At 39.2% G+C, this 13,465-nt stretch overlaps 1 protein-coding gene across 1 annotated transcript in view; it reads left to right on the forward strand.

The window, feature by feature from the left end:
• The window catches only part of LOC132893946 (1-phosphatidylinositol 4,5-bisphosphate phosphodiesterase beta-1), a 109,253-nt gene extending 96,079 nt beyond the window's left edge, over nucleotides 1-13,174 (forward strand). The window contains exons 30-32 of the mRNA XM_060933125.1: nucleotides 669-726; nucleotides 831-917; nucleotides 12,974-13,174. Of these exons, the coding sequence (XP_060789108.1) occupies nucleotides 669-726; nucleotides 831-917; nucleotides 12,974-13,174 (346 nt within the window). The remainder of the gene's footprint in view (nucleotides 1-668; nucleotides 727-830; nucleotides 918-12,973) is intronic.
• Nucleotides 13,175-13,465: the final 291 nt, after the last annotated feature.

Below are 13,465 nucleotides of genomic sequence, written 5' to 3' on the forward strand. Positions count from 1 at the left end.
TAGATGGCAGTGAAAGACCAAATGTGTCCTCGAATCAGTTTGAGTTGATTCACATTCCTTTATTTGGCAAATTCTCATCTCATCTCATTATCTCTAGCCGCTTTATCCTTCTACAGGGTCGCAGGCAAGCTGGAGCCTATCCCAGCTGACTACGGGCGAAAGGCGGGGTACACCCTGGACAAGTCGCCAGGTCATCACAGGGCTGACACATAGACACAGACAACCATTCACACTCACATTCACACCTACGCTCAATTTAGAGTCACCAGTTAACCTAACCTGCATGTCTTTGGACTGTGGGGGAAACCGGAGCACCCGGAGGAAACCCACGCGGACACGGGAAGAACATGCAAACTCCACACAGAAAGGCCCTCGCCGGCCATGGGGCTCGAACCCAGGACCTTCTTGCTGTGAGGCGACAGCGCTAACCACTACACCACCGTGCCGCCTATTTGGCAAATTATTCATGTAAACATGCTCCATAAATTAAATCACTGCTACAGTATATCAAATCTGAACAAATTTTGTCGCATTGTGAAACTGTGAAACGCTGCACTAGACATGCCAGTTATGGTACCAGACACATTATCACTTCGTGGTGTCGGATTAATTTATTAGACTGTCCAAATGATCAGGTTATTATTTTTATCAAATGTCTGTGCTTTTAGGGAAAAGCTGGAGATCAACAGGTCATATGTTAATGAAGTGGTACAGCATATTAAAAGGGTAAGTGGTATTCTGTCACACAGAGGTGATTGTGAGCACATGACCAAAAACAGCTAACATGCATTTAACCTGATTTGCTTTTATTGTTTATATTCTTTGGCCAGCTGGAAGATGCTCAGACCAAAAGACATGAAAAGCTTGCAGAGAACCATAAGAACATTCTTCAACAAATCACTGAAGAAAAACCTAAGGTAAACACATCAATTTCGATCGGTGTAACACTTCAGGGGCTTTGAGGGACTGAAGGATGGAGACAGGCGGGGTGCTTTGACTCACTTTATTCACTTTACTTTCACCTTTCACCTTTCAGCTGATTTTTAATTGCTTCACAGTCTCAGACAGACAGAGAGACAGACAGCTCTGTGCTGGATCTCGATTTCTCTATCCTCTCAGCTCTTTTCTCTTTTAAGCTCTCGGTCATCACTGAAACAGAACACACACATACACACACACACATCACCGTTAATCAGTCCCAGGTGTAATCGCTTTGCCTCACTTCCTGCAGCCTTGTGTTCCGTTCACAAACCGACACTCGAACACGCTTCCACCTCCATAGCCTGTACTTCCAGATTTCTATCACAGTTCAAAGACATGTGGCTAGGTTAACATGGGGCAGCCTTGGGCTGAAGTGCCCTTGAGCGAGGCACCTAACCCCCAATTGCTCCACAGGTGCTGTTGTATAGCTGCCCACTGCTCTGGGTATGTGTGTGTGCTCATTGCTCACTTGCGTGTGTGCATGCATGTGTTCACTGCTTCAGATGGGTTAAATGCAGAGGATGACTTTCACTGTGCTTGAGTGTGCATGTGACAAATAAAGGCTTCTTCTTCTTCTTCTTCTCATCTCATCTCATTATCTCTAGCCGCTTTATCCTGTTCTACAGGGTCGCAGGCAAGCTGGAGCCTATCCCAGCTGAGTACGGGCGAAAGGTGGCGTACACCCTGGACAAGTCGCCAGGTCGTCACGGGGCTGACACATAGACACAGACAACCATTCACACTCACATTCACACCTACGGTCAATTTAGAGTCACCAGTTAACCTAACCTGCATGTCTTTGGACTGTGGGGGAAACCGGAGCACCCGGAGGAAACCCACGCGGACATGGGGAGAACATGCAAACTCCGCGCAGAAAGGCCCTCGTCAGCCACGGGGCTCGAACCCGGACCTTCTTGCTGTGAGGCGACAGCGCTAACCACTACACCACCGTGCCACCATTCAGTTTATATATGCATGGAATTTGATAGACACAGTGGCCTCCTTTGTAACTTGTTTAGTGCATCGTGACAGCTGTTGTTGTGTATTGTTACAGCACATTTGGTATTTATTGCACCATGAGACTGAGATGTTATAATATTTTATAGCCATTATGGGGGACTTAAGTTCACCACCAATGTCATGTCTTCAGTGTTGGTGCACTTGATTTACAGAAGTCTTTGATAAAATGTGTCGATATCCAAAAAACACAAACCAGCAATATTTTCACAGGCAACATAAAAATTATACAAACTGACCAGAGAAACAGCATTCAATACAACGTTAAAGTTATACCACCAGACCTAACAAATAATATGAAAAATTAAATAGAAAATGAATAAATAATTCACATTACATAAGGAATAAAGCATGATAGGGCATACTGTTATAGGAAAATAGCAAAGCATGCTGTAAAACATTTTATTATTCTTATACCACAGCACTTTTCCCAGTGATTAAATTTTAATTTATATATATATATATATATATATATATATATATATATATATATATATATATATATATATATATATATATGTAGCTAGCCATGGAGAAACCACAGGGCATGGAGTCTTCTGACCTAAAGACTTTGCTCTGACAGTCACAAAGTATTGTCACTGGAGACTCCTTTCATAAGTGTTGTCTCCTTACAGAAACTTCATCATACCAACGATTAGATGTTTTACTTTGTTAAATAGCACCACTGCTTTTAAATCCATTTATTATTAAGCTTAGGTTGTGTGGAGCATCTGCCATACAAGTCCTCGTAAATTAGTTGTTACTATAGAAGTTATATCAGGTTTATATTAATGCTGTCTTTCTATCACTTGAATTACAGTCGAGGCTACTGTCAGAGCTGCTGTTGTAGAATTATTACTTAACACCTGACCAATTAGTTTTGATCACCAGCAGCAAGGTATAAATTCACGTTCAGCACAATTGCTGGGTTTCACATGACGTCACATCCGCCTCATTAGTTATTCAAAACTTTAGCTGGTGGTCTACCAAAGCTCAGTTGACAAAGCATTTGTACGGAGAAGGTGCATTGCTCGCATGAAAAATGCCTTACGCTTGCATTGTTTTAGGTTGTTCGAATCGATCAAACCATGAAACTGATAAAAGTTTCTTCATGGTTCCCCGTGAACTCATAAAAAAGGGTGAACGAACACAGGATTTCACAAAAAGACATCAAGAAAGGTGGCTTTTGAACCTCTCACTGAAATCGAAGGGAGCCGAGTCGAAGCATGTTCGAGTTTGCAGTGATCACTTGGTGAAAGGTTTGTATTTCCATCTCAGCGATGTCCTTAGTGTTTTCCAAGTACTTTTCTTGTTATGTGTCGTTATTTTACGGTACTTTTTTTAGTCATGAAGCGCTAAAGTCCCCAGCTGTTTCTTTGTTTACTCCTCACTCCTCACAAAGTCCATATGCATGAAGGTCGCGACAAAATTCTTACCCAGCCATACAGTTACAATGCGCCGTGATCACTTCTCCGTCTTGTTTAACTAAGATCCAGGTCTTTAAAGGGGTTTCTGATGATCTTTGTGAATGATTTACCTGAGAGATAAGAGCCAACACAAGTGAGAATCAAGCGAATTGTTGCTTATTTACACTTCAACTTGCAGCACTTCGTTGTAAAGATGTGAATGAAAAGCTTAAAAATAAAACATACATACACGAGCAAAACCAATACAGGATTCATTCGGCAGCGACTTGATCCCGAGGTCCTTTTACCCAGCCACATACAAAAAAGTTGTAAGCCTCCATACTCTTCCACGCTTTCATCTGTTTTGCGGTGTAGAAGGACGTCTGCAACACCAGATAGTTCGAGATGTCGGGGAACTCGACTGAAGGGTAGTTTTCGAGATCATATGACAAATCCTTCTTTCCCAGACTGTAGGAGTCGATTCCATTGCACATAGCAATCTTCTGAATATATCTAAAGCGAGCAGTGGCTTCTAGATTACGAGCGTACTCTGATAAGTTATTGCTAGTTGTTTGCACTATGGCAGCCTTTAGACCACCAGCTATTTCACTTCCGGTAAAACTGCTAAGAAAAGTCACGTGACTGAAACCCAGCAATTTATGATGTACAGCCTGACATGATTAAATAATTAAGCAGAGTATCATTAAGTTGCAGTGCAATTTATATAAATATAGGATATAAAATGGTGGTGCAATTTATGTAACTATACAAAATAACAAATCATATACTAAAAATGATATTTAATGCATCTATTGCACAAATTTACATATCAAAATGATCAAATACACATTACAAGATTAATAATGGTAATAATGATATCATGGCATGTATACTGTGATAAGAATATAAAGTATATAAGAAAGAATATGGAATATAAGAACAGAGATAGACAAAGTACCCAACTTCATTACTTAAGTCAAAGTACAGATCCCACTGGTCAAATGTTACTCTGATACAAGTAAAAGTTGTCCAGTCAAATTTTTACTTAAGTTAAAGTACTGAAGTACTTGCTTTTAAAAATACTTAAGTATTAAAAGTACATTTTCTGTCAACGCATTGTTGTATTATTGCCACAACGCTTACAACACCTACTGGATTTATTAACTAGCTTGTAGAACCTGTAGAATAAACACCTTTAAACACAGATAAACAAAGATTTCTACATTCTGTTTATTTGGCAAGATTATGCTAAAACATATTTCTGAAAGGACTTCAGATAAGTTAACGTTAAATTCATGTTTGCGTAACTCCGTTTTTACATGCTAACTAACAGTGTCCAAGTTAACTAGCTATGTGTTAATGTTAGCCATGGATAAGGCTATAGGAACTTGATGGGCAAATCCATAGAAAGTCATTTGACTAACCAGACTGTATAGCTATTGCAACGTTATCGCTAGCTCTAAAAGCACAGACAACTTCATTGCAAGCTTTCTCTTGGAATAAAACGTTTACATCCCTCAATATGCTTCCGCAGGTCGGACGGCGAGTTTTTGTAGGCTGTGATGTGGTTTGTTTTCGGCAAACAAAGCAAACATTTAAAATAAAACAAATCTTTAATCCTTTCAGAAAACTGAAACATGGATTCCAGGTATGGCCATGGGTGTGTGTGCATTCCCCAGAAGTACTGCCTCCTTCCATTCTGCCATCAACTCGTGTTCAAATAATGCTGCGGAGAAATTATTGAACTTGATTATATACAGTCTATAGACGTGACGTGACCCTAGTGATTACTGATAGGCTGTCTCAGTGTCACCTGTGAAAAAACCAATCATGTTTTAGAAAAGAAAAGAAAAAAACATCCACTTTCAAAGCCGCTTCATAGTAATGAGTAACGAGGACCTTGATAGAAATGTAGTGGAGAGAAACGTATGATATTTGTCTTTCAAATGTAGTGAAGTTAAAGTCATAAGTTTCCAAAAAAATAAAACTCAAGTAAAGTACAGATACTCAAAGTGTACTTAAGTACAGTACTCAAGTAAATGTACTTTGTTACTGTTCCCCTCTGTATAAGAATACAAGGTTTCTTCAGTGAGCAGATGTGCAAAAGGTGTATGCTCAAAGTTCAGTGTGTGAGTTTCAGTACAATGAGAAAGATGTTAGAACTTGTAGAAATTGTTACAATATAGTATGAGCTGTTAGTTCCCAGAGTCTCAGGTAGGTAGTTCAGGAGCTGTACGTCTGTATTCTGTAGCTGTATCTCTATCCCCAGGGTCTTGTAGGTCTCAAAGCACCCACAAGCACATCTGTTCCCAGTGCTGCTCTCACCAAATGATGACATTAAGAATGAACAAATTGCTCTGCCTTTGAAAAGTAGCTCAGAAGTATCAGTATATCCAGGTGTGCGATTTTCTGAGCACATCTAGAAGAAGAGCTGGATAATGGTATCTGGTAAATCTGACTCAATCAGAAAAAATTTGATTGATTCTGAAGGAAATTGCTTAATGCAATAAATCTTAATGTAAATGTAAATGCGAAAAAATGTATTTTAATTTATACACTGCAATTATATTACTGTGGAAAAGTCTGAGGCACATGTAAAGAAATGCTGTAGACCAAAAATGGCTTTAAAAAATTATGAAATGAAATGTTTCAACATAAAAAAAACCCCTTTATACAGCAGTACACTGCAGAAAAATGAATTTGAGGGGAAAAATCCTTAATACTAGTGAAATTATCTTGCTGCATGGGCAGATAATTTTACTTGACAAGACATCTTGGAATAAGTTGGTTACAATCTAGAACTAGTTTTAATCATTTCAGAGTTGGTGTCTTGTATTCTTCTAATCGGAAATGCTAGATCATTTCAATTATATTCAAGATATTCTAACTTGTTAAGATATAATTTTTGCAGTGTAGAAGAATACAAGACACCAACTCTGAGATTATTAAAACTAGTTCTAGATTGTAACCAATTTATTCCATGATGTCTTGTCAAGTAAAATTATCTGCCCATGCAGCAAGATAATTTCAGGAGTATGAAGGAATTTTCTCCTCAAATTCAGTTTTCATTTTTTTTGCAGTGTAAGTCATAATAAATGAAACAAATTTGATACTTGGTGTTAGCCGACCCTTTGCTTAAAAAAAATAGTAGTCTTAGGTACAATGAGTGCAGTTTTATAAGGAAATGAGCTGTAAGTTTTACTGAGCACCTTGCAGAACCAGCCACAGTTCTTCTGGAAACTTTGACGGTCACACTTGCTTCTGCACCAAAACCCAGCAGCCTTCATTATGTTTTCTTTGTTGAGGAAAATGATCCAATATTACATATCTGTGAATGGCAAAAGTATGTGAACCTCTAGGATTAGCAGTTAATTTGAAGGTGAAATTAGAGTCAGGTGTTTTCAATCAATGGGATGACAATCAGGTGTGAGTGGGCACCCTGTTTTATTTAAAGAACAGGGATTTATCAAAGTCTGATCTTCACAACACATGTTTGTGGAAGTGTATCATGGCACGAGCAAAGGAGATTTCTGAGGAGCTCAGAAAAAGCATTGTTGATGCTCATCAGGCTGGAAAAGGTTACAAAACCATCTCTAAAGAGTTTGGACTCCACCAATCCACAGTCAGACAGATTGTGTACAAATGGAGGAAATTCAAGACCATTGTTACCCTCCCCAGGAGTGGTCGACCAACAAGGATCACTCCAAGAACAAGGCGTGTAATAGTCGGCGAGGTCACAAAGGACCCCAGGGTAACTTCTAAGCAACTGAAGGCCTCTCTCACATTGGCTAATGTTAATGTTCATGAGTCCACCATCAGGAGAACACTGAACAACAATGGTGTGCATGGCAGGGTTGCAAGGAGAAAGCCACTGCTCTCCAAAAAGAACATTGCTGCTCATCTGCAGTTTGCTAAAGATCATGTGGACAAGCCAGAAGGCTACTGTAAAAATGTTTCGTGGACGGATGAGACCAAAATAGAACTTTTTGGTTTAAATGAGAAGTGTTATGTTTGGAGAAAGGAAAACACTGCATTCCAGCATAAGAACCTTATCCCATCTGTGAAACAGGGTGGTGGTAGTATCATGTTTTGCTGCATCTGGGCCAGGACGGCTGCCATCATTGATGGAACAATGAATTCTGAATTATACCAACAAATTCAAATGGAAAATGTCAGGACATCTGTCCATGAACTGAATCTCAAGAGAAGGTGGGTCATGCAGCAAGACAACGACCCTAAGCACACAAGTCATTCTACAAAAGAATGGTTAAAGAAGAATAAAGTTAATGTTTTGGAATGGTCAAGTCAATGTCCTGACCTTAATCCAATCGAAACATTGTGGAAGGACCTGAAGTGAGCAGTTCATGTGAGGAAACCCACCAACATCCCAGAGTTGAAGCTGTTCTGTATGGTGGAATGGGCTAAAATTTCTCCAAGCCGGTGTGCAGGACTGATCAACAGTTACCGGAAACGTTTAGTTGCAGTTATTGCTGCACAAGGGGGTCACACCAGATACTGAAAGCAAAGGTTCACATACTTTTGCCACTCACAGATATGTAATATTGGATCATTTTCCTCAATAAATAAATGAGCAAGTATAATATTTTTGTCTCATTTGCTTAACTGGGTTCTCTTTATCTACTTTTAAGACTTGTGTGAAAATCTGATGATGTTTTAGGTCATATTTATACAGAAATATAGAAAATTCTAAAGGGTTCTGTTGGGATTCAAACCCAGGTCACTGGCATGATAATCCAGCAAACCCCCACTAGGCCACCAGGGGGATGACTCAAGTGCAGAGGCGTGAGGCGAAAGTAGAGTATCAAAAAACAATTTACACTATATACAGTCCAAAGGAAAAAACAAAAGGATAATCCAAAAGCTCAGAAGATGTACAAAAAACAAAAATATCCAAAGGGTCAAAGTCCAAAATCCAACTAAGAAAAGAAGAGGCAAAAACTCAAATGCTCAGAAGATCAAAAGGTCAAAACAAAATCCCCAAAGTCCAAAAGAAAGAAGCAAAAACCAAGAATACAAAGACATAGGCAAGGTACATGGGACAGAGGGAACTAGCACTAACAGCATAGCATAGGAAAAAGACTCCGTGACAAGGGAACAAACAGAGGGGTATTTATACACACACTAATTAAGGACAGGGCAGGAAACAGGCAATAAGACAAACACAGAACACAGTGGTGACCTCTAGAGGCCAAAACAAACATGACCAGAAAAGGAAATAACAGCGGCCTCTAGAGGCCAAAACAGTCCCAGTCCTAACAGGTTCACAAACTTTCAAGCACCACTGTATGTAATATGCTGCTCAGATACACACTTTTTTCCTGTAACATTTAATTTTGTGCTGGAAAACAAATGCTTGGAACTCTAAAATGTTCTTGTTCTGACTCGATAATGTATAAGTCACAAAATAGAAATCTATAACAAAATTTCTATGAAAAATAAATAGGGTGCCTATGACTTTTGCACAGTACTGTGTATCAACACACTGATAAATCTGTAATGTCTTAAATCCCTCTTGGTTCAGGATAGTTCTCATACAAGTTTCACCTGTAGGTCTAGCCTAGACTGCAAGGCTGAAAAGAAATCTTGAATACAAAACAAAGATTAAAATCAGTATGACAGTGTGTGGCTCTGATGCTATAAATGTTACCTAATATTGAGTATGAGCAAAAAAAACTAATCAAAACAAAACCAATGCAGATGACTGGCCACATATCAACATTTAATGTTTGTTAGTTACAGCCTGGTGGCACAGTGGTGTGGCTAGCACTGTCGCCTCACAGCAGGAAGGTTCGGGTTCGAGCCCCGTGGCCGGCGCGGGCCTTTCTGTGTGGAGTTTTGCATGTTCTCCCCGTGTCTGTATGGGTTTCCTCCGGGTGCTCCGGTTTCCCCCACAGTCCAAAGACATGCAGGTTAGGCTAATTGGTGACTCTAAATTGACCATAGGTGTGAATGTGAGTGTGAATGGTTGTCTGTCTCTATGTGTCGGCCCTGCGATGATCTGATGACTTGTCCAGGGTGTACCCCGTCTCTCGCCCATAGTCAGTTGGGATAGGCTCTGGCTTACCTGCGACCCTGCACAGGATAAGCGGTTATGGATAGATGGATAGTTACAGCCCCCTTCGCAGTTGACTGGGACATCAACAAACTACGGAACTGAATTAATCTTATCATTTCGAGTGCATATTACTGACATCGATCTGACTCTGTAACATACATGCATAAACCCACCAAGTTGTTCCACTGTAACAACTTTATGAAATAATTTTAGCTAGGCTTACTCAGGAAATGCATGTATTGAATTTGATTTGATGAAGGGGAGGGTATAGATAGATATAGATATTATACATAATAAGTATGTGTAATTATTCTGTCCACATTCATTAGATATGAGTAATTGCACGCTCTGATTGGCTACTCTCCTACTAGGATATCAGCTCATATACCGTGAGTAGAGAAAAACAAAATGGCGGAGCGTGTTGCTGAACCAACCGAGGACGAAATAAAAACTCTACTTGAAAACAAAGCCCCCCAAAATATGAAAAAAAGCAACAAAATATGGAATAAAAAGTATTTGCTGGTAAGAACGTATCTTTTTAAAATTTTCAAGAATCATTATTATAGCATTTTTCACAAATTGCTACTGTCATTTCGCCAGGTTGTTTATATTCTAAGTGGAAATTATTTTGTCGGATGTTTTGTATGAAGTTTTTATTTATCGAATTTGCTAAAAATAAAAATGCTCTGTTTCTCAAAATCCAGTGAATGTGGACGGAGTAAAACAATTACTCCACTCAATCTTGTCGTATGCCTCGTCGGCTATCAGCTCATGTACGACTCGATTTTGTTGAATAACTTAATTATCCAGCCAAAAACATACTCAAGTGAAAGTAAAAAAGCTGTTACTTTGAACTGTACTCAGGTATTAAAAATAAAAAAGTAACTGATGATAACTAACCAATATTCACCATTAGCTAGAATTTGTCTTTCTGAGAGACAATAATGTTAGTTAAAGAAATTGATGAGTCTGAACTGGCATTAGCAGAGAAGACAGGCTAACTTAGTTCAATATAGCTAATTTGCTAACATTAGCAAATTAGCTAAGCTTACTTCAGCATTTTTCAAATTAGATGAAGTTTGTGCTTTCTCGGGAGGTGAATAAAAATGCCTAGTTTTTTTCCGTGTCTTTGCTTAATCCAGCTTATTGAAACATTTTAGGGCCAGAGGCACTTATCTCCAAATTCCACCCTGCAGTCTGGTAACTTATCCATCTTCATTTACATTACATTACAGGCATTTAGCAGACACTTTTATCCAGAGTGATGTACAACATACCCAGAGCGGCCTGGGGAGCAGTTGGGGGTTAGGTGCCTTGCTCAAGGGCACTTCAGCCATTCCTGCTGGTCCAGGGAATCGAACCAGCGACCTTTTGGTCCCAAAGCTGCTTCTCTAACCTTCTGAATCTTCAGACGTATTGCTGGGTTTCACATGACATTGCATCCGCCTCATTAGTTATTCAAAACTTTAGCTGGTGGTCTACCAAAGCTCAGTTGACAAAGCATTTGTATGGAGACGGTGCATTGCTTACATGAAAAATGCCTTACGCTTGCGTTGTTTTAGGTTGTTCAAATCGATCAAACCATGAAACTGATAAAAGTTTCTTCAGGGTTCCCTGTGAACTAATAAAAAAGGGTGAACGAACACAGGATTTCACAAAAAGACGTTGAGAAAGGTGGCTTTTGAACCTCTCACTGAAATCGAAGGGAGCCGAGTCGAAGCATGCTTGAGTTTGCAGTGATCACTTGGTGAAAGGTTTGTATTTCCCTCTCAGCTATGTCCTTAGTGTTTTCCAAGTACTTTTCTTGCTATGTGTCGTTATTTTACGGTACTTTTTTTAGTCGCCAAGCGCTAAAGTCCCCAGCTGTTTCTTTGTTTACTCCTCACTCCTCACAAAGTCCACATGCATGAAGGTCGCGACAAAATTCTTCCCAAGCCGTACAGTTACAATGCGCCGTGATCACTTCTCCGTCTTGTTTAACTAAGATCCAGGTCTTTAAAGGGGCTTCTGATGATCTTTGTGAATGATTTACCTGAGAGATAAGAGCCAACACAAGTGAGAATCAAGCGAATTGTTGTTTGTTTACACTTCAACTTGCAGCGCTTCGTTGTAAAGACGCGAACGAAAAGCTTAAAAAAAAACCATACACGGGCAAAAACAATACAGGATTCATTCTGCAGCGACTTGATCCTGAGGTCCTTTACCCAGCCACATACAAAAAAGTTGTAAGCCTCCATACTCTTCCACGCTTTCATCTGTTTTGTGGTGTAGAAGGACGTCTGCAACACCAGATGGTTCAAGATGTGGGGGAATTTGACTGAAGGGTAGTTTTTGAGAGTGTATGACGAATCCTTCTTTTCCAGACTGTAGGGGTCGATTCCATTGCACATAGCAATCTTTTGGGTTCTAGATTACGAGTATACTCTGATAAGTTATCACTAGTTGTTTGTACTACGGCAGCCATTTCGACCACCAGCTATTTCACTTCCGGTAAAACTGCTAAGAAAAGTCACGTGACTGAAACCCAGCAATACAGATAGCTAGAGTATTAACTACACTGTGTAGCATGAAAAGATTCTGTAGATACTGATACTTGATAGTTTGTTCTCCACTGATGAACTTGATAAGATGCTGTAAACAATTTTGTTGAGGTATATCATCCGGTTATTGGCGAGATGAGAGGAGAAGAAGAGACCTTCAAGATTTGTAAAGAGTACTTTAAAAGTCGGGATAAAAACGTAAAGAGTAAAAAAGTATGTTTTTTTTTATTTAAAATGTATTTAAATAAGAGTACAAGTTTCAGTAATGGTCAAGTAAAGTATAAATCTAGCAAAATAATGCCTAAGTAACAAAATACACCATTATTTTCATAAGGAAGAGATGTCAATGTTTATTACTGGTGAAGAATTTTGCTTATAAAACTTTTTTTTTTTCATCTGACAGGTTTTTCCAGACCGCCTTACATACTGATCTACAGTTGTTTTGCACTTGTACATCACTCTGGATAAGAATGCTAAATGCCATGTAATGTAATGTAATGTAATGTCAATACTGTAGCATACTAACATCTCTCTGCAGATCACAGCGTGCTATCTGTTGCTTCTCAGACAGCATTATGTGCCAACAGCTGGGTTGTTTAAAAATATTACTACAGCATTTTAACAAGAACTGCTTCATAATATTAATTATTATCAAAGACTGATTTCATTAGCACTTCATAATGGTTTCGTCTGGCAAACAGTTCTCCCTCGCAAACTCTGATTTTATATATATATATATATATATATATATATATATATATATATGAAAAAAGCTGTCTTATCAGCTTGACACATTTATTGTGACCTTTAACAGACTGTGCAGTTTGATTCATGCTTTATTGTGTAAATGTTAGGTCAAGTGTAAATGCTGTGAAAGGCCGTTGGTATTTTCTGTGGAGTCACTTTAATCCCGTGTCGATACTGAGTTTGTAATGGATATGATCTGCCCGCAGCTTCAGAACGAACTGGATCAGGAGTATCAGGACAAGTTCCGTCGGCTGCCTGTGGAGATTCAGGAGTTTGTGCAGGAGACGACTAAGCGAAAGACTGACAGGAATGATCAGGAGTCCCTGCCTTCTTCTACAACACTGGAGAAACTCAGCCATAAGGGAGCGCAGTCTGAGGATGATATGGAGGAAGAGAGGAAAGACTAACAGAATGAGGTGTTAAGAATTCCACCGTGCTACAGGCACTCTTCCTAAATCTTTTTTTTTTTTTTGATGGGGTGGGTGGGGAGGGGGATTTGACAACTTTGTCACTAATGCATTTTGGGGAATGTCTATGGGTGGAGGCTAAAAGGATAACACACAAGAAATCACTTAGATCACTTGGACCACATGATTCAAGTGATAAATTATTTATTTATACGCAGTTTACTGATTTCTCATCATAGTAATAATCACGTTTTGAAGTCAAATTAATTTTTTAGATGATATTGGCTTTCG

The sequence above is a fragment of the Neoarius graeffei genome, chromosome 11 (genome assembly GCF_027579695.1).
Source record: "Neoarius graeffei isolate fNeoGra1 chromosome 11, fNeoGra1.pri, whole genome shotgun sequence".
Classification (NCBI taxonomy): Eukaryota; Metazoa; Chordata; class Actinopteri; order Siluriformes; family Ariidae; genus Neoarius; species Neoarius graeffei.